At 41.0% G+C, this 19,353-nt stretch overlaps 2 protein-coding genes across 7 annotated transcripts in view; one reads left to right on the top strand and one right to left on the bottom strand.

Moving 5' to 3' along the window:
* Positions 1–3,989: 3,989 nt before the first annotated feature.
* The window catches only part of LOC143481733 (NACHT, LRR and PYD domains-containing protein 3-like), a 77,431-nt gene continuing 62,067 nt past the window's right edge, over positions 3,990–19,353 (bottom strand). For all 6 annotated transcript variants that reach the window (XM_076979842.1, XM_076979839.1, XM_076979840.1 and 3 more), the window contains 4 exons: positions 8,632–8,808; positions 8,269–8,445; positions 7,811–7,987; positions 3,990–4,268 (listed from right to left, as the gene is read on the bottom strand). In XM_076979842.1, the coding sequence (XP_076835957.1) occupies positions 4,178–4,268; positions 7,811–7,987; positions 8,269–8,445; positions 8,632–8,808 (622 nt within the window). In that variant the 3' untranslated portion in view covers positions 3,990–4,177. The remainder of the gene's footprint in view (positions 4,269–7,810; positions 7,988–8,268; positions 8,446–8,631; positions 8,809–19,353) is intronic.
* Positions 13,119–15,303, top strand: LOC143481768 (uncharacterized). The gene is made up of 2 exons (XM_076979916.1): positions 13,119–13,950; positions 14,077–15,303. Exons 1-2 carry the CDS (start codon positions 13,823–13,825, stop codon positions 14,753–14,755), a joined length of 807 nt encoding a protein of 268 aa, XP_076836031.1. The 5' UTR covers positions 13,119–13,822; the 3' UTR covers positions 14,756–15,303.

Raw genomic sequence — 19,353 nt, 5'->3', positions numbered from 1 at the left:
TAATCTAGATTAATCTATATTAAAATGGCTCATATGCGTGCTACCCAAGTAATGACTAAGGGCGTACTCACACTAGGCTCTGTGATCCGGGCCCGGTTCCCTGCTAAAGCAAGGTTCGTTTGGCTAATGTGAGCGCTCCAACCGTGCCCGGGCCCGGATCAGTTAACCGTGCTCGGGCCCGCTTGAAGAGGTGGGCCAGGGCACGATTCATGTGGACTCGGTTCGCTTCTAGTGTGAGCGCTATCCGTGCCCGGGCCCGCTTCGTGCCTCGTGTGATTGGTTCATTTCGCTGGAACTCAAATATGACGCCAGTGATGCGACGCTCACGTTAAACAGTCATAGCGGCAAAGCGATTAGCAGACAATCGTTGTGTTAAATTATCGATGAATCTGCACTCCAATGCAATGCAATTGCCTCTTCTGCACTCCCAAAACGACTCCAAAAATACAATAAAAAGAGAATCGTGAACTCCATAGTGTTGTGCGAGCGCGCTTTTATTCCAAATAAAGTGGCGTTGTGATGACGTAAGCGTGCTCGGGCCGGCTTGATGAAGCCAGTGTGAGTGCAGGCCGGAGGGGGAGTGGGGAGGGGGGATAACCGGGCCCCAGCACGGAACCAGTAAACCGTGCCGAGTGTGAGTACCTACACCCTAAAAGTCAGTCATTGAGATAGAGGGTGCATTAGACCAGGGGCTCATCTCCTGTTTCCAAAATGCATCAATGACTGCTTGAGGAAGCTTTTCTACTTTGACACTTGAAGAAAAAAAACTTAACGAACGTATCAAATTAACGAACGCTGTTAACGCCGTTAACGGCCCACCACTAATATATATATATATATATATATATATATATATATATATATATATATATATATATATATATATAAGATATAGGATGTATATATGTATGTGTGTGCATGTATAAAAGAGGGAGATATGAAAGGTAGCATATTAAAGAGCACCATTTGCCACTATTTGTCCTTGTTGTGGAAATGAAATATCTTCTTTCTTTTATTTTTTAAAGGCCAATTGCTGAAAGCTGCCACGATGAAGGAAGACACTAGCATACTTGTTCATATTCAGGACAAAGACTGTGTGTCCCTGGAGGTGTGATACCACAAGTCCTGTTACAGACAGTACACCAGATTCTTGTCAAAGTCCACTGCAGTGACTGGGACCCCAGAAGAAGAACAGTAAGTTGCTATATTTCATATTGCATCAACTAATAATTCTCTGCCCTTAATAACAGTGTTTATTTATTTTTTGCAGAAATGAGTCAACCTATGATGCCAGCTACAAGATCTTCTGTGAAAGATACATAGAATAATTGTAAACCAAGAGATACTGTCAAGTGTCCCGTTTTGGCCGGGACAGTCCCGTATTTTACCGCTCTGTCCCGGCGTCATCCCGTATTTTTATTTTCCCGTATTTGTCCCGTATTTTCAGTTTTCAATTTTCATTTTTTTAAAGCATTCATGTGCCGGTCCAAACAGAATTCTGTCACTAGCCTCACGAGAACTGCTACCCAGACTACTGCAGGTGGCAGTTCTCACGAGGCTAGTGACAGAATCTGTTTGACGCGGAACATGAATGCTTTAAAAAAATATAAAAATTGAAAACTCGCGGGTTTAGTGTCGACAGTGGGAGCAAACCTGGAACAACAAATCAGAGATGGATTTAACGAGAGAAGGCAGTCCTGCCAAAAAAGCTAAGTGTACGTGTAAGTACCTTGACGAATGGGACAGGGAATTTACTTTCCTAAAGAGGAGCATGAAGGGGCATAGCTACTCATTCTGTAAGATATGTAGCTGTGATTTTAGTGTCTCTCATGGGGGAAGGAACGATGTCCGTCAGCATGAACAATCTGCCAAGCACAAACGCGGGCTAAAGGCACAGAAATATGCCCAGGAGATGTCCTCATTTGTAGCTAGAAATACCACTAGAAATTTTATTTTTTTATTCATTTGTAGTTCAAAACATATTTAGGGTGTTTTTTCTTCACTTTTTGCCACTCCAAAGATGTCTTCGGCTCTCCTACAGCCTCGATTGCAGCTATATGCAAATAACCGATTATGCAAATTAGGCGATTACGTCATATACGGGAAATGTCCCGTATTTTTAAATACAAAACTTGACAGGTATGAAGATACTTACAATGACCCAGCTAAGAAGGATCTTCATTAATCTGGTGAAGGACCATGAAACACTTGATGCGTCAAACTACAGGTATTTTAAATTTCATAATTATACCATCTTTGCTACTTAAAAAATGTTGTGCATGAAAACATTTTTTGTTAATATATTTATATACACTTCTTTTACTGTTTTTATGTTGCAGGCAGGATAAATTGAAGAGGAGGTTAGCCCGTGACTTCCCCCAGCTGGTGTTTTACTCTCCCAGCAAGCGCAACATGTGTCAGATGGTTTGTGTTGAGACATTATCTGCAGATACATTGCTAGACAGGCTACCTCACCCATTACACACAGGAACAACTGAGTCAACTGAGATAAGCCAAACTGAAAGTGACTGTGAAAAAACCCAAATACAACAGCTGGTCAGGAACAGTCAAGTTTAGGTGCCTCAGTGAATACTACAGAGGACACAAGGACGCTTTATAGTGCAGTACTGTAGTCATCAAGAGCCCTGATACTGATGTGGCAATAATTGCTGTAAGTTTGCAGAGAGCTTTACCTTGTAGGTTGTATATTTTCACTGGATTTACCAACAGAACAAGCATCATTGACATAGCCAAGGTGTCATCAGCTCTTGGACCCAGTGTGTTTTCAGCGCTTATTGGGATCCATACATTCTCAGGATGTGACTCTACAAGTGCCTTTCAGGGCAAGGGCAAAAGAAAGACATTTTCTCTTGCCTCAGAGAAAAAGGAATACCTGACTGCATTTACAGATTTGGGCAGTAGTTTTAACCTGGATCAGTCGACCTTTGAACTGCTTTGCAAATATGTGTGCCAACTGTACGGTCAGACATCTGCCAAGTATCTGAACGATGCCAGATACAGAGCATTCTGCATGTCAACCTCAGCTTTGCCAGAACTATCCATGCCACCAACAAGTGATGCCCTGTATCAGCACTGCAAAAGGGCAAACTACCAAGCAGCAATAACGAGACACTCTCTGAAAAGTAATGTGTGTGCCCCTTCACCCATTGGCAATGGATGGCACCTTGAGGATGGAGAGTTAACGGTGACCTGGATGACTAAACTCCGCCCCTGAAAGTGTGTTGCAGGTAATTCACTGCAGTTGTAAGCAGGACAAATGTGAGACAGGGAGATGTTCCTGTATGTCTGCCAGCCTGTGTCGTACAGATTTATGTAGATGCCAAAATTGTGGAAATACTTTAAAAGGAACAGAGCACATTGCTCCATGGGATGATTACTCTGATGATGACAGTGAAATGGATGAATAATAGTAATGAGTAAGAAAAGAACTTTGGACTTTTTTGGGGGTGGTTAAAAGTGTTGGATTTGGGATTGAGGGACAGTAATGTATTCAATGCTAGAATGAACCATGCTGTGACCTTAAGAGACCATTCTGTACTGTGTATAAACATATTTGAAGCTGTATATTGCATTTATTGTAGTGTTTTTATATTATTTTATTATTGTATTCATTATTTAAAACGAAAGGGGGTGCAGTAACGTTTTGATTTATTTCAGCCACCTTGGACCAAAGTCTGTACTTTTTTTTGCTGTCTCTGATTACACAGTATCTACTGAACATTTTGATATATAAAACACCAGTGTATACAACATTATATTGTGTTTATGCTTTATTTTGTGTGGTGTCAATTTCTGAAGTTTAAGGAAAAAATCTGCAAATTTGCAATATTCCATAATGTTAATTCACACTTGAGTTTACTAAACCATTAATACTTCTCTTATATGTTTAGGTACATGTATAGGTCAGAGATATATTTTAGGTTGTGAAAATGGAGATTAATTAAGTTACAAGCAAAACCAGCAGCATAGAAATTTAGTTTTTTTTTATTCACATATATATACATTTATGCACTGTGACAAAAAACTGCAGGATATTTTACAAAGAACTTTTAACTCAAGGTCAATAAGGGTATTGTCTATTCAAAAACACTTTTAAAAAGTAGTGCCCAGAAGTGGGAACGAAAATCACTTTCTAAGCACTTTTTGCTGGTTCACCTTACGGCCTATTAAACCTGCTTTTATTAACATTTTTAGCATTTACGCCCACAGCACCGACCCTTTGGTTTGATCCGAGTAGTGCACAGACACTGTAAGATAGAAAATAGGAGAGAATCATCAGACATGAACACACAGTCAACACAGTCAGAAATCAGACTACACACATAAGCAAAAGCAGTGTACCTTGATGCACACAAAATGCTGGTAACTGCCTGGTAAAAAGTCTCTGTTCTAAATGTCAAACATTTGATGACTCCTACTTGAGTTTTGTATGAGCCATAGACCATATACAGTATATATAAAGTGGATTGTATGACTGACTGAAAAGTGAAGCCTGTATGTGTCAGGTTCCCTCTAGTGGCTGGCTGCAGTACAACTTTTAATCCCGACCATTCTTGTCCAAGTGAATGGCTCAGATGACAAACTTCAAATAAGTTTGGCTAGTTATGTTTTGTCAATTCTACATGAGCCCCTTGCGTAAGTATCTCTTTAGAAGTTTTTCATTATGATAAACATGTTTTAAGTAAGTTATACTGTGTTAATTACAGAAGTGTGGCGATGAGGTGATTGACAGGTAATGGCTGCGTTGATTGACGTCTAATAATGACGATCAAATCAAACAACATGAACGCACTCTACATAGTATTTCTTAAACTTAACTTGAAAGCTGTCTTATACCTCGTTTTTACCTTTGAAGTGTGAGTTAACAACAACATTTTTTAAACAATGCTTTGTTCAGCAGTTAATGTTGTAACAGACCCTTAAGGGTCTTTGCAGTTCTTTTAGTCAGTGGCTTAGTTTGATGAGCTAAGAGAGTGAGGTAGCAAGGTAAAAATGCAAGATTTACTGAAATAAAGGACATTATTTTATGCTGACCTGCTTCTAGGTTGTGTTTAACAGCTGGCCATGTTATCAATGTTTTACTGGTCATTGTCTAAACCTAGCCTGTTTGTTCTTAGCTTCATTTGTTATTGTCAGCCTGTTGGTTTTGAGCATTTTGTCAGAACTTAGCCCCCATTGTTATTATTTTGTCCGTATTTCTTATTTGTACTTCACTGTGTTGTTTTTTTAATCATGTATTCTCTGTATAGTAAACTGACCTTGGACCATAATAATGACTCGACTATGGATTTGCTCTTAATCTCTTTGCTCTTTTCATCGACTTCATTCTCAATGCTTATTGTAAAATAAGTCTGTATTATACCCAAGTTGTCATCACAAAACATTATGTACTGTATTTTTTCGACTATAGAGCACACCTCAATAGAAGCCGCACCTACAAAAATATCTACTGAACTGAATACATTTAACTGAACGGTGCCTGTAGCATTTCACGTGCGACAGATTTGGCTTTCAGCCGATGTTGTGTCACATTCTGACTCCCCTTGTTTATCCACGCATAAAGTCGCTACAGATTATATTGTCGATTTATGTTTCTATGCATAAATAAGAGTTAGACTTTAATGCAAACGGCATTATCTATGTCCAAAGCCACACTGGCTCAAGGGTGTTAATTATTTTAAATAAAATACAAACTGGCTATACCGAAGTTCACCTCTGACCACATGACTTCGCAATATTACAGCAGTATTATGTCTAAATATCTAGCTAGGACAAAACTAGAGTGCTCAATGAACAGTGATGATAATGAAGTTATAATCACTGTAACTCCTGAATATAATCTGTAGCGTCTTTATGCGTGTGCAAATGAGGGGAGTCGGATTCTGCCGGGGAGTCGAAATTTGGCACAACACATGTTGGTTTAAAAAAAATTCTTCGTCATGCCTGCTGCTTGCATGTGCTAAATAAAAATGAGTGGTGTGAAATTCAGGGATGAGGTGAGGCAGGTACTGGTGGTGGTGTTCTGGATACCTGAGATGAGACTTCAAATGCAGTGAGGGATGTGGCTAGGAAGGTACTTGGTGTGACCTCAGGACAGAGGAAGATAGACAAGGAGTCGTGGTGGTGAAATGGGGAAGTTCAGGAAAGTTTGAGAGGAAAGCGGTTAGCTAAAAAGAATTAGGATTTTCAGCGAGATGAAGAAAGTAGACAGAGGTACAAGGAGATGTGTCGCAAGGCAAAGAAAGCAGTGGCAGAAGCTAAAGAGAAGGCATATAGCAAGCTGTATGAAAAGTTGGACACTAAGGAAGGGGAAAAGAATCTGTACAGATTGGCCAGACAGAGAAACCGTGATAGGCAGGATGTGCAGCAGGTTAGGATGATAAAGGATAAAGATGGAAATGTGGCAGATGGTGGACAGGTCCAGTTACAAGGAGTTGATTTGGTGAAGGTTGGTGGAGTTTACCTACTTAGGGTCGAGGGTACAGAGTAATGGAAGAATGAGAAGGAGAGGTAAAGAAGAGAGTGCAGGCAGGGTGGGGTGGATGGCATAAAGTGTCTGGGGTGATCTGTGATAGAAGGGTGTCTGCTAGAATGAAAGGAAAGATCTATAGGACAGTAGTGAGACCTGCTATGTTGTATGGACTGGAGACAGACAAAACAGACAAAGAAACAGGTGAGGAAGATGGAGGTGTCTGAGATGAAGAAGTTGAGATTCTCATTTGGAGTGAGGAGGAAGTATAGGATGAGAAATTAGTTTATTAGAGGATCAGCACATGTAGCATGTTTTGGAGATAAGGTTAGAGAAGCGAGATTGAGATGGTTTGGGCATATACAGAGGAGAGAGGAGAGGTATATTGGTAGGAGGGTCTTAAGGATGGAACTTCCAGGCAAGGCAAGTGGAGGAGAGGCAGACATAAGAGGAGGTTTATGGATGCAGTTTATGGATATGAGAGTGGCTGGTGTGTCAGTGGAGGACACTCAGGACAGGGCCAGATGAAGAAGTTTGATCCGCTATGGCGACCCCTAAATGGGAATTGCCGAAAGAAGATGATGTTCTACTGTGTCGGTTTAGATGTTCGTCCTTAGTCTGGTTGTCGTTTGTGCTCCACTCTCCCTTTAGTCATTGCTCCACTTGTTGTTATCTTTCTCCCCTTTGCGTCCTCGTAGTATGTGTTGTTGTAATGTTCTCGTATGTGTTAACTTTTCTTAGATGTCTTGTAATCCCGCTCAAGAGTATTATCTATTCGTTGTCTAGTGTAATCCCTATCTGCATTCTGTTTCAGTTTAGTGTTTTGTTGTCTTCTTTTTAATAAATACTTATTAACTTGCATTTGCGTAACCCCTGCCTCTGACAAACGTAACAGAGCACTTTCTTCTTTGATTTACAACTTTGACCTACCACCTGATTAACTTTTTGCTCCGCCCCCTGACGGGTGAAGAAAAATCTACAGAAAAGCTGCACCTCATTATAAGCCGCAGGGTTCAAAGCGTGGAGAAAAAAGTAGCGGCTTATAGTCCAGAAAATATGGTACTCACTTCTGAACGCAAGCAAAAAATGTCATGCTCTTTTCTGAATGAAACGGTGTAACAGTGGTTGGTATTAGAATTCATACAATTTTTTGTAATAACACAGATAAATGAATATGAACAGGATTTTTTGGCCCAGATTTATTTTACTTGTCAGCTAACAAGCCTAAGAAATAAAAATGTTGATTTTTCTGAAACTGAAACCATTTAGAATGTGTGTGTGTGTGTGTGTGTGTAAAGAGCCAGTAAGTCAGTAACTCACTGTAGTTTCTCCAGTGTACAGTGTGGATCCTCCAGTAGAGCAGAGAGCTGCTTCACTCCTGCGTCTCCTGGTTTATTACGGTTCAGATTCAGCTCTCTCAGGTGTGATGAAGGGTTTGACCTCAGAGCTGAACACAGAGCGGCACAGCCTTCCTCTGTAATGCTGCAAGTAGACAGACTGTAGGGAGATGGAGGAAAAAAACATTTACAGCTGAATGCACATACACAAAACATCTCTCCCACACCCTTGTACACATACAAATGAAGCTGCACCACTCTTCAATAAACACTCCAAACACATGTACTATGTTGAGTGAGAGAGATGTCATGATATTGTGAATTTGTGTACAAAAAGAGATATTGACCACGAGATAGGGAACTGTGTGTATATGTGTTTTATGTAAAGTGTGCGTGTCTGTGTGTTTGTGTATATGAAGAGACATCAAGCCAGTAACTCACTGTAGTTTATCCAGTGTACAGTGTGGATCCTCCAGTAGAGCAGAGAGCTGCTTCACTCCTGAGTCTCCTGGATAATTGTTGTTCAGATTCAGCTCTCTCAGGTGTGATGAGGGGTTTGACCTCAGAGCTGAACACAGAGCAGCACAGCCTTCCTCTGTAATACTGCAGCAAGACAACCTGCAGAGAGAAGGAGAAAAACTCCTCACACTTACAGATCAACACACACTAACATAATTTAACAATGTCTCTCCCAACACCAACAAGGTTGAAATGAAGCAGTCCCACCCTTCACTAATCAGCTGCGCCTATGTCTGTGAGAGAGAGAAATACTGATTAAGCGTGTACAGACAGGCATTAACTCACTGTAGTTTCTCCAGTGTGCAGTGTGGATCCTTCAGTAGAGAAGAGAGCTGCTTCACTCCTGAGTCTCCTGGTTTGTTGAGGTTCAGATTCAGTTCTCTCAGGTGTGATGAGGGGTTTGACCTCAGAGCTGAACACAGAGCAGCACAGCCTTCCTCTGGAATACTGCAGTTAGACAGGCTGTAGAGATAAAAACACATACTTGGCTCAGTATGTTCACACATAAGCATATACAAAATATTTCTCTCAAACACATTCTCACACCCACACTAAGAAATACCACCAGGCATCTAAACTTTCTAAAGGCTTTTAAAAATGTAATTTAAGACCAAATTTGCAGAGAAAACACAGTAAACATAATTAAAATAATGCTGGGATTGGCTCCAGCCTCCCTGTGTCCCCGACTAGCGGGATTAAGCGCTACGGAAAATGAATGAATGAATGAAAATAATTTTGAATACCTCTTGAATATTTTCTAAACATGGCCATTGAGGAAGATTCTTTCAGACTAATGTTGAAGGCTGATCATTTTGAGAGACCCAAGAACACCGAATAAACCAAGTGGGCCAGAAACAGAAATGACAGAAAAATCGCTAGTAACAAATACAGATCCATGTATCTAATCCTTTCTTACGTTAGTGGGACGAACATCACTTTTATTTATACAAACAAGAGAGCGCAGACAGCGCACGTATAACACGGAAACAGACGGTAACATTTAGACTCTGACAACGACGAGCACAGGACACTGTGCGAATGCACATTAAATAGATGAACCCCATAAACCCCACGTGATGACGAGACGAGCCACAGGTGGGACGGATCATCACGAGACGTTACCGCACCTACGAAAATCCACAGACGCAGACAACATAAACACACACCCAAAAGGGAGGGGTCGGGGACCGCAACGTGACAGCTTGTTAATCATAGCATAGTTAGCTAGTGAGCAATGTTACTTCACTATAACATTCAGTTGTAGGTACCAAGATAAAGAGCTAATTAAGTGATTTCTGAGAGAATCTTGAGCGATATTTGCAAAATATGGATGGTTAAACCCGGATGCGAGTGAATGCTGGCGTGTTTGTCGCCACTGCTCCCCCTATTTATCTTTTTAACCTGCTGCTTGTAAAGTATTTTAAGGTCATAATATCACCTGCTATCATGTTGGGAACTGTCTGGACTTGTTATATGTGCTTTGCTCTTTATATTACTCTACTCCTTGTTTATTGTCCAACGGTAGCAGAGCGGCTGTTTTACACATCAGCTGAGCTCCATAGGCTCCGTCTACATCTGCATGGACCTCCACCATCAGCTCTCTTTGACCACCCGGACATTCTCTATCTGCCCAGTCGGAAATACATACATCGAGGTTCGCGACGGATTTTCTGCTGTGCTGGGTCCAGCTCTATTAAGTCTACCTGGACTACTGTTCGCCGTCCACACAAAAACGATGCTTACAGCTCAAATCATGGCGTTTTGATTCGCCCTACTCACCCAGCTAACGTATCTACTGCGGCTCCTCGTCATGAAAAGACCATTAAATTTGGTCTTTTAAACATCCGTGCTCTTACGAATAAGGGGCAACTTATCCAGGATATCATATCGGACTGTAAGTTGGACTTTTTATGTTTAACTGAAAAATGGCAACAGCCAAACGACTTTGCTCGACTCAATTATGCTACTCCTCCGGGATTTGTTTACATGGCGAAACCTCGTGATTCTGGCCGAGGAGGAGGTCTCGCGATCATCTACCGCGAGAAGTGGAAGGTAGCGCCAGTAACTGTCCAAGTATACAACTCATTTGAAGTTACTGTTGCCAGCTCTCTGGACCAACTCCCACTATTATCGCCACCCTGTATCGAGCCCCGAAGTATAATAAGGATTTACATTAACGAACTTGCTGATTTCCTGACACACCTGTCCACAGTTTCACCTAACATAATACTTGTGGGAGATTTTAATATCCATGTGGACGATGATAATAATCCTCTTAAAAAGGATTTTATATCTTGCTTGGACAGTTTTGGGCTACAACAATATATTGATTTCCCCACGCATGTTAAAGGACATACTCTAGATTTAATTTGTTGTTCAGGTGTTAGACCTGTTGACTGTAAAGCTGATTCCTTTCCTCTTTCTGATCATATGTTGCTATCATTTGTTGTCAATATCCCACTTTCTAAATCTAACCCTCCACATAACATAATATATTGTAAAATTAAGGATATTAATCTGAATCATTTATCTTGTTGTATCAATAGTCTTCCCAGTATTGATCCATCTTCTACTTCAGATGAACATCTTTCACATTACAATACATCCCTTCACAAGCTCCTAAATTATCTTGCTCCACTCAAAACCAGATCTGTTTCATTCACTCGCACTGCACCCTGGTTTACTTCAACTCTTAGACAGTTAAAAGCAAAAGGTCGCCAACTTGAAAGACTTTACAGGAAAACTGGTCTCACCGTACATAAAGAGATGTATTTAAATCACATTCTTGATTATAAAAATTCAATTTCTACAATTAAATCCACATATTATTCCAATTTAATTAGTTCAAATGAGGGTAATTCCAAGGCCCTCTTTTCACTAGTTGCAAAGATTACAAAACCACCAGACTCACTTCCTCCCCATTTATATTGTTCTGACTTTTTGTAATACTTTAGTATCATTCTTCTCCTCAAAAATAGTACATATCCACCAGCAACTACTTATACCAACTGTTCCTTTGGCATTAATTTCATCCGTTTGCATCTCCTAATCTACTTTCAGCTTTCACTCTTCCCTCAGTTAATGATGTTTCTAAATTAATTCAAAAATCTAAATCTTCAACTTGTCAATTAGATCCCCTTCCAACTGTTCTTGTTAAAGCTAGTCTCTCCTCTGTGTCCCCTCTCATTACAGACATTATACATTCTTCCCTTACCACTGGTGTCTTTCCCCTTGCTCTCAAAGCAGCTGTTATAACACCAATACTTAAAAAACCCAGTTTAGATCCAAATGATAATTTTCGGCCTATTTCAAATCTTCCATTTGTTTCCAAAATTCTTGAAAAAACAGTTGCAGCTCAACTCCATGCTCATTTGTCCGATAATGGTCTATATGAACAACTTCAATCTGGTTTCCGTCCACTTCATAGTACTGAAACGGCACTTCTTAAGATCACCAATGATCTCCGTCTTGCTGCTGATTCTGGTCTACTATCTATACTTCTTCTGCTTGATCTAACTGCGGCCTTTGATACAATTTCACACGACATCCTCCTCGACAGACTCTCTTCTTTAGGCATTGCAAATATACCTCTTCAATGGTTCCTTTCTTATCTCTCTGGCCGCACTCAGTTTGTTCAGTTAAAATCATGTATATCTCACTGTTTTGGTTACCTCAGGTGTTCCTCAGGGCTCTGTCCTGGGACCCTTGTTATTTATTATTTATCTTCTTCCCCTTGGATATATTTTTCGTAAGCATGATATTCAGTTTCACTGCTATGCGGATGACACCCAGCTGTACTTTTCAACCAAACCTAATGCTACACTCCCACCTTCATCTCTTACTGATTGTCTCCTTGAAATAAAACATTGGTTTACCCTCAACTTTCTTAAATTGAATTACAATAAAATAGAACTTCTACTGATTGGCACTAAATCAACATTAAGTAAATGTCATAATCTCTGCATTTCGGTTGATAACTATTCCATATCTCCCTCTCCTCAGGTTAAGAGTCTGGGTGTCATCCTTGATAGCACTCTTTCTTTCGTTTCTCATGTTAATAATATCCCTCGGTCAGCTTATTTCCATCTTCGAAATATAAATCGTCTTCGTCCTTCTCTCAATCATCACTCTACTGCTCTTGGTTCATAATCTGGTTACTTCTCGTTTAGATTACTGTAATTCTCTTTTGTTTGGTCTACCTCAGAAAACCCTTCATAAATTACAATTAGTACAAAAATCAGCTGCTCGTATTATTTCACGGACCCCTACAATGCATCATATCACACCTGTTTTACAGCAGCTTCATTGGCTTCCCATTTCTCATCGCATTAATTATAAAATACTCCTTTTAACTTTGTATAGGAAATATTGATTATATTCATGTGTGATTCATGTTAATCATGTCCATGCAGACATTATAGCACAGTCTGTGTGAAAAGTACTGCTTAGTAATTAACTGTAACCATATTGAAGATGTTTTTCTGTAAGACTGAAGTTTTCTGTGCAGCAGCAGAGTTAGTGATAATATTGCTTATCCGTTTTTAAGCACCCAAGGTTGAATCGCAGGGAAACTGATAACTGCTCCTGGGAAGCAGCATCCTTAGTTTTTTCTACACACACACTTTGACTATAAGAATCTGGACTGAGAGAGACAGTTCAGAGTTACTGCATAAAGTGTATGCTTCACATCATACTTTTATACTTTCATACTTTTATATTAATATATATATATATAAAATACTGCTTAATATATTATAAGACCTCGGCTTCTGTGCCATCAATTCCACCACAACTTTCAAAGCTCTCCATAATCTTGCCCCTTTATATCTTTTAGACCTCCTTCATATTGCTACACCAGTTTGCACCCTTAGATCTTGTTCTTCTATCTATCTCACTATTCCACCTGTCCGTCTTGCTACTATGGGGAACAGAGCATTTAGTTGTGCTGCTCCATGCCTTTGGAACTCACTCCCAGCTGATCTCTGCAACACAGATTCATTACCAAATTTTAAAATCAAACTTAAAACTCACTTGTTTAAAGTTGCCTATGACCTGTAAATTCTACTTGCACTACTTGTTTCTTTTTTGTACTTATTTGTCACGTTGAGGACCCCGGCCCCTCCCTTTTGGGCGTGTGTCAACGTTGTCCACGTGCTTTGTCTGCGTCTGTGGAACTCCGTGGTTATGGTTATGTCGTGTGATAATGTGTCTCACCTGTGAATCGTCTCGTAATCACTTGGGGCTAATGTGGTTTGTCTATTTAATGTGCGTTCGTGCAGTGTCCTGTGCTCGTCGTTGTCTAAGTCTGCACGTTGTGTGACTCGTGTGTGTTTCTCGTGCGCTGTTGTGCAATATCTATTTGTTATTAAAAGTGACGTCTGCCTCGAAAGCAAGGATTCCCGTGTCTCGTCCTTCGCCCTGCCCGCGCGTCACAGAACGACGAGCCGTTCAAGAGACACCGACAGAATGCCAGGCTATGCCACCCGGCCGAAGAAGGCACAGCGCCCCAGCAAGCGGCATCACCGCACGTCTTCCTCCCCCCAGCGCCGCGAAGCCCCGCGTCACGAGGCCACGCCCACGCTGGAAGAACTGGAGCAGGACCCGGTATGTGCTGCTCAGCTGGCTGCGGCTCGTAAGTGCCAGGACCCCTGCATGGCGGAAGAATTCCGTGAGGGCGCGGTGAGAATCTGGAGACATTTACATCTGCCTCCTTCCCCTCTCGCCTCTGAGGGTGGAAGCCTGTGTCGCCGGCGCCACCTCATCGACCCCGGAGAGCGAGTTTGGGGAGGGGGACTCAGAGGAGGAGCAGGAGGAGAACTACCCGCCATCCGTGGGCGAAGCTTCCACCATGGACTACTGCGGGGAAGTGGACCCCGTGGATTATGGGGAGGGCGAAGAGGAGGAAGAGGACTACCCTCCCTCCGTGGGCTCTTCTGCAGACGACCACGGTGAGGGCGAAGGGGACTATCCCTCCTCCTTATACTCCGCTCCCACCATCGACTACGGGGAAGGTGAGGAGGACTACCCTCTGTCCGTGTGCTCAGGCGTGTCCGAGTACACGGACAGTGAACCTTACACGGAGGACGAGGGTAGCCCGGTGGCATCAGAACGCTCCGTGAGGACCGTCAAAGGGAGAACCAGCCCGGCGGTGAGCGCATCCTCGGACCCATACGAGGGGAGCGCTATGGACTGCTCTCGGGGAGGGAGTTCAGCCGCTCCGATGAGCTGGAGCTTGGGCAGTGAGGAGGAAGAGGAGATGGAAGCCGAGGAAGAAGGCCACACTGCCCGCTCTTCACACCCTCAATTAATGACATCATTTGTTCCAACAAAAACTGATGCATCTGTATTTACCACTTTACACAAAGACATGACGCTTCACCTTCACAGGTCATTACTCCAATCAGTCTGATCTCTCCTTATACACAACCACCGAATAGCCCTTTGACTAAAGCTGAGTAGCCCTATAAGCTACTTCTGATAACACCTTGACAGCTTCAGTTACCATTTGGCTTCAAAAGCCAAACTGCACAAACAGTGTGGATTGTGCTACAAATCTCAGAACAATAACTGTCTCTACTGGCCTTGGATGGGCATGCCACCTATATTCACTTCAGTTTGGGTAGTTTGGGTCAGGTTTCGTTCTCTTTTCTTTATTTCTTTCCTTTGGCACGGTCTGCAGTCCTCTTACAGGAAGCGATTGTACTTGTGCTTAATTTAAGTAAACAAAGTCTGGCTAACACCTATATAATTTGTCTCCTGGTTCTCACTCAACTCACTCACACTCCACCATCATTATTTGTCATTATTTGTTCGGCCGCCTCTAGCCCTAGACAGGGGCGGGTAATAACTGTAATGTAAGAATGAAAACAAACTTGTACCACAAGTCTCTTAACAACATACTTCAAAAAGTAGCCTAGGGTTAGGGTCATTTTCAGTAGGCACTTTTCAGATCCACAATTAGTGATTGGGTGACTGAGCTTTGCCATGTTGATCATAGGAATTTTATTTCTAAAATATGAATGGGCCAACAGCAGACAACTCTGAATGAAGTTGAAGACCATGTAATTTCAAATTTTTAACTAGAAAGGCAAAGTTCGTGGAACAAACTTTATGTTGGCTTGACAAAGCAGCTAAAAAGGCTGTTTTGAATGTTGATGACCTAATGTTAAAGGTTGTTTTAATGTTATTAATGTTAAAATGATGTTAAAGGTTGTTTAAATGTTGATAACCTGCTAAATAATGTTAAAGGTTTAAATGTTGATAACCTGCTAAATAATGTTAAAGGTTGGTTTAATGTTGACATCTTGCTAAATGATGATGAAGGCTGTTTAAATGTTGATAACCTGCTAAATGATGTTAAAGGTTGTTTTAATGTTGATAACTTGCTAAAGAATGTTAAAGGTTGTTTAAATGTTATCACTGCTGCCCATCTGCCCCTCTGCTCCATCTGCCCCTCTGCTCCATCTGCCCCTTTGCCCCATCAGCCCCTCTGCTCCATCTGCCCCTCTGCTCTATCTGCCCCATCTGCCCCTCTGCTCCATCTGCACCTCTGCTCCATCTGCTCCATTGACCTAATGTTAAAGGCTGTTGTTAAATGATGTTGAAGGCTGTTTAAATGTTGATAATCTGCTAAATGATATTAAAGGTTGTTTAAATGTTGATAACCTGCTAAATAATGTTAAAGGTTGTTTTAATGTTATCACTGTTAAATGATGTTAAAGATTGTTTGAATGTTGACATCCTGCTAAATGATGTTGAAGGCTGTTTAAATTTTGATAACCTTCTAAATAATGTTAAAGGTTGTTTAAATGTTGATAAACCTGTAAAATAATGTTAAATGTTGTTTTAATGTTATCACTGCTGCCCATCTGCCCCTCTGCTCCATTTGCCCCTCTGCTCCATCTGCCCCCCTGCCCCATCTGCTCCATCTGCCCCTTTGCCCCATCAGCCCCTCTGCCCCTTCACCCCTCTGCCCCATCTGCCCCTCTGCTCCATCTGCCCCTCTGCTCCATCTGCCCCTTTGCCCCATCAGCCCCTCTGCTCCATCTGCCCCTCTGCTCTATCTGCCCCATCTGCCCCTCTGCTCCATCTGCACCTCTGCTCCATCTGCTCCATTGACCTAATGTTAAAGGCTGTTGTTAAATGATGTTGAAGGCTGTTTAAATGTTGATAATCTGCTAAATGATATTAAAGGTTGTGTAAATGTTGATAACTTGTTAAAGGATGTTAAAGGTTGTTTAAATGTTGATAACCTGCTAAATGATGTTAAAGGTTGTTTTAATGTTATCAATGTTAAATGATGTTAAAGGCTGTTTAAATGTTGACATCCTGCTAAATGATGTTGAAGGCTGTGTGTGTCTGTGTGGAGTGGGTATGAGGAACATGTTTGTATGTGGACGTGCGTGTGTGGGGGGAGGGGGAGAGACATTCAAAATAACTGTCACTATCTCTGCTTGTCTGAGTTGAGAAGCCTTGTTTAATGTGATTTGCACCCTCCGAACAAACGGTTGTAGTTCGGGACCTGTTTAACTTATCGCTTAACCGAAAATATTGTATGAGAGAGGACCCCTGGCTGATCATTTTGATGTAATTTGTGTGTTGTTTGACCCAATATTGTCTGATTTATGACAAGTTAAAAACAGAGGCAAATTGTGAAAAATCCCTTAACTGACACTGTCTCTGCCACTCTAGAATGTGATTTGCACCCTCCGAACAAACGGTTGTAGTTCGGTACCTGTTTAACTTATTGCTTAACTGAAGATATTGTCTGAGAGAGGACCCCTGGCGGATCATTTTGATGTAATTTGTGTGTTGTTTGACCCAATATTGTCTGATTTATGACAAGTTAAATATAGAGGCAAATTGTGAAAATCCAATTCTGATGTTGAGAAATTAACATGGGAGTTAATGGGGCCGTTTTTTGTGTCTAATGCCAAACAAATGCTCATAACTCTAAAAGTAATTGATCAAATGATTAGATATCTTGGTTTAACAGAAAGGACAAGTTTCTCTCCCATTTAAAATTTAAATGGAGTTTCTAGATGAAAGTGGAAGGAATTTACAGCTGTTTATCCAGGAGATTTTTGATGATTTTTCATGACAGCACACTCTAACTGGGGACATTTCTGAACATTCCGCCATTCATTCCCTATGGGGAAAAGTCCACTTTGAGGACTTGTCCTGCGGACACCGTATGTCCAATATGTCCCAAAAGCACAAGCACACTATTCCCGTATGAGATCTGCGATCCTGCAAATTTTCAAGGTTCTAGCTCAAAAACTGTGACCTGTGAAAATGACCGAAAATCGGAATGGAAGAAGTACAATATAATACTAGAAAGGCAAAGTTCGTGAACAAACTTTATGTTGGCTTGACAAAGCAGCTAAAAAGGCTGTTTTGAATGTTTGATGACCTAATGTTAAAGGTTGTTTTAATGTTATTAATGTTAAAATGATGTTAAAGGTTGTTTAAATGTTGATAACCTGCTAAATAATGTTAAAGGTTGTTTTAATGTTATCAATGTTAAATGATGTTAAAGGTTGTTTAAATGTTGACATCCTGCTAAATGATGTTGAAGGTTGTTTAAATGTTGATTATCTGCTAAATGATGTTAAAGGTTGTTTAAATGTTGATAAACCTGTTAAATAATGTTAAAGGTTGTTTAAATGTTATCACTGCTGCCCATCTGCCCCTCTGCTCCATCTGCTCCATCTGCCCCTTTGCCCGATCAGCCCCTCTGCCCCTTCACCCCTCTGCCCCGTCTGCCCCTCTGCTCTATCTGCCCCCTCTACTCCATCTGCCCCTTCGCCCCTCTGCCCCAGCTGCTCCTCTGCTCCATCTGCCCCTCTGCTCCATCTGCTCCATTGACCTAATGTTAAAGGTTGTTGTTAAATGATGTTGAAGGCTGTTTAAATGTTGATAATCTGCTAAATGATATTAAAGGTTGTTTAAATGTTGATAACTTGTTAAAGGATGTTAAAGGTTGTTTTAATGTCATCACTGTTAAATGATGTTAAAGGTTGTTTAAATGTTGACATCCTGCTAAATGATGTTAAAGGTTGTTTAAATGTTGATAACCTGCTAAAAAATGTTACAGGTTGTTTAAATGTTGACATCCTGCTAAATGATGTTGAAGGCAGTTTAAATGTTGATAACCTGCTAAATGATGTTAAAGGTTGTTTAAATGTTGATAACCTGCTAAATAATGTTAAAGGCTGTTTTAATGTTGACATCTTGCTAAATGATGATGAAGGCTGTTTAAATGTTGATATCCTGCTAAATGATGTTGAAGGCTGTTTAAATGTTGATAACCTGCTAAATGATGTTAAAGGTTGTTTTAATGTTGATAACTTGTTAAAGGTTGTTTAAATGTTGATAAACCTGTTAAATAATGTTAAAGGTTGTTTAAATGTTATCACTGCTGCCCATCTGCCCCTCTGCTCCATTTGCCCCTCTGCTCCATCTGCCCCCCTGCCCCATCTGCTCCATCTGCCCCTTCACCCCTCTGCCCCATCTGCCCCTCTGCTCCATCTGCCCCTCTGCTCCATCTGCCCCCTCTACTCCATCTGCCCCTTCGCCCCTCTGCCCCAGCTGCACCTCTGCTCCATCTGCCCCTCTGCTCCATCTGCTCCATTGACCTAATGTTAAAGGTTGTTGTTAAATGATGTTGAAGGCTGTTTAAATGTTGATAATCTCCTAAATGATATTAAAGGTTGTTTAAATGTTGATAACTTGTTAAAGGATGGTAAAGGTTGTTTTAATGTTATCACTGTTAAATGATGTTGAAGGCTGTTTAAATGTTGATAACCTGCTAAATGATGTTAAAGGTTGTTTAAATGTTGACATCCTGCTAAATGATGTTGAAGGCAGTTTAAATGTTGATAACCTGCTAAATGATGTTAAAGGTTGTTTAAATGTTGATAACCTGCTAAATAATGTTAAAGGCTGTTTTAATGTTGACATCTTGCTAAATGATGATGAAGGCTGTTTAAATGTTGATATCCTGCT

This window comes from Brachyhypopomus gauderio, chromosome 18 (assembly GCF_052324685.1).
Source record: "Brachyhypopomus gauderio isolate BG-103 chromosome 18, BGAUD_0.2, whole genome shotgun sequence".
Taxonomy (NCBI): Eukaryota; Metazoa; Chordata; class Actinopteri; order Gymnotiformes; family Hypopomidae; genus Brachyhypopomus; species Brachyhypopomus gauderio.
Note: the sequence above shows the minus strand (reverse complement) of the source record. Positions and strands in the feature narration are given on the sequence as shown.

What these genes read in the sequence shown, in the direction of transcription:
- LOC143481768 (XM_076979916.1), top strand. Translation starts at nt 13,823, where the DNA reads ATGCCACCCGGCCGAAGAAGGCACAGCGCCCCAGCAAGCGGCATCACC. An exon ending in AAGAACTGGAGCAGGACCCG is followed by an intron (nt 13,951 to 14,076) that starts GTATGTGCTGCT and finishes CTCGCCTCTGAG; the next exon opens with GGTGGAAGCCTGTGTCGCCG.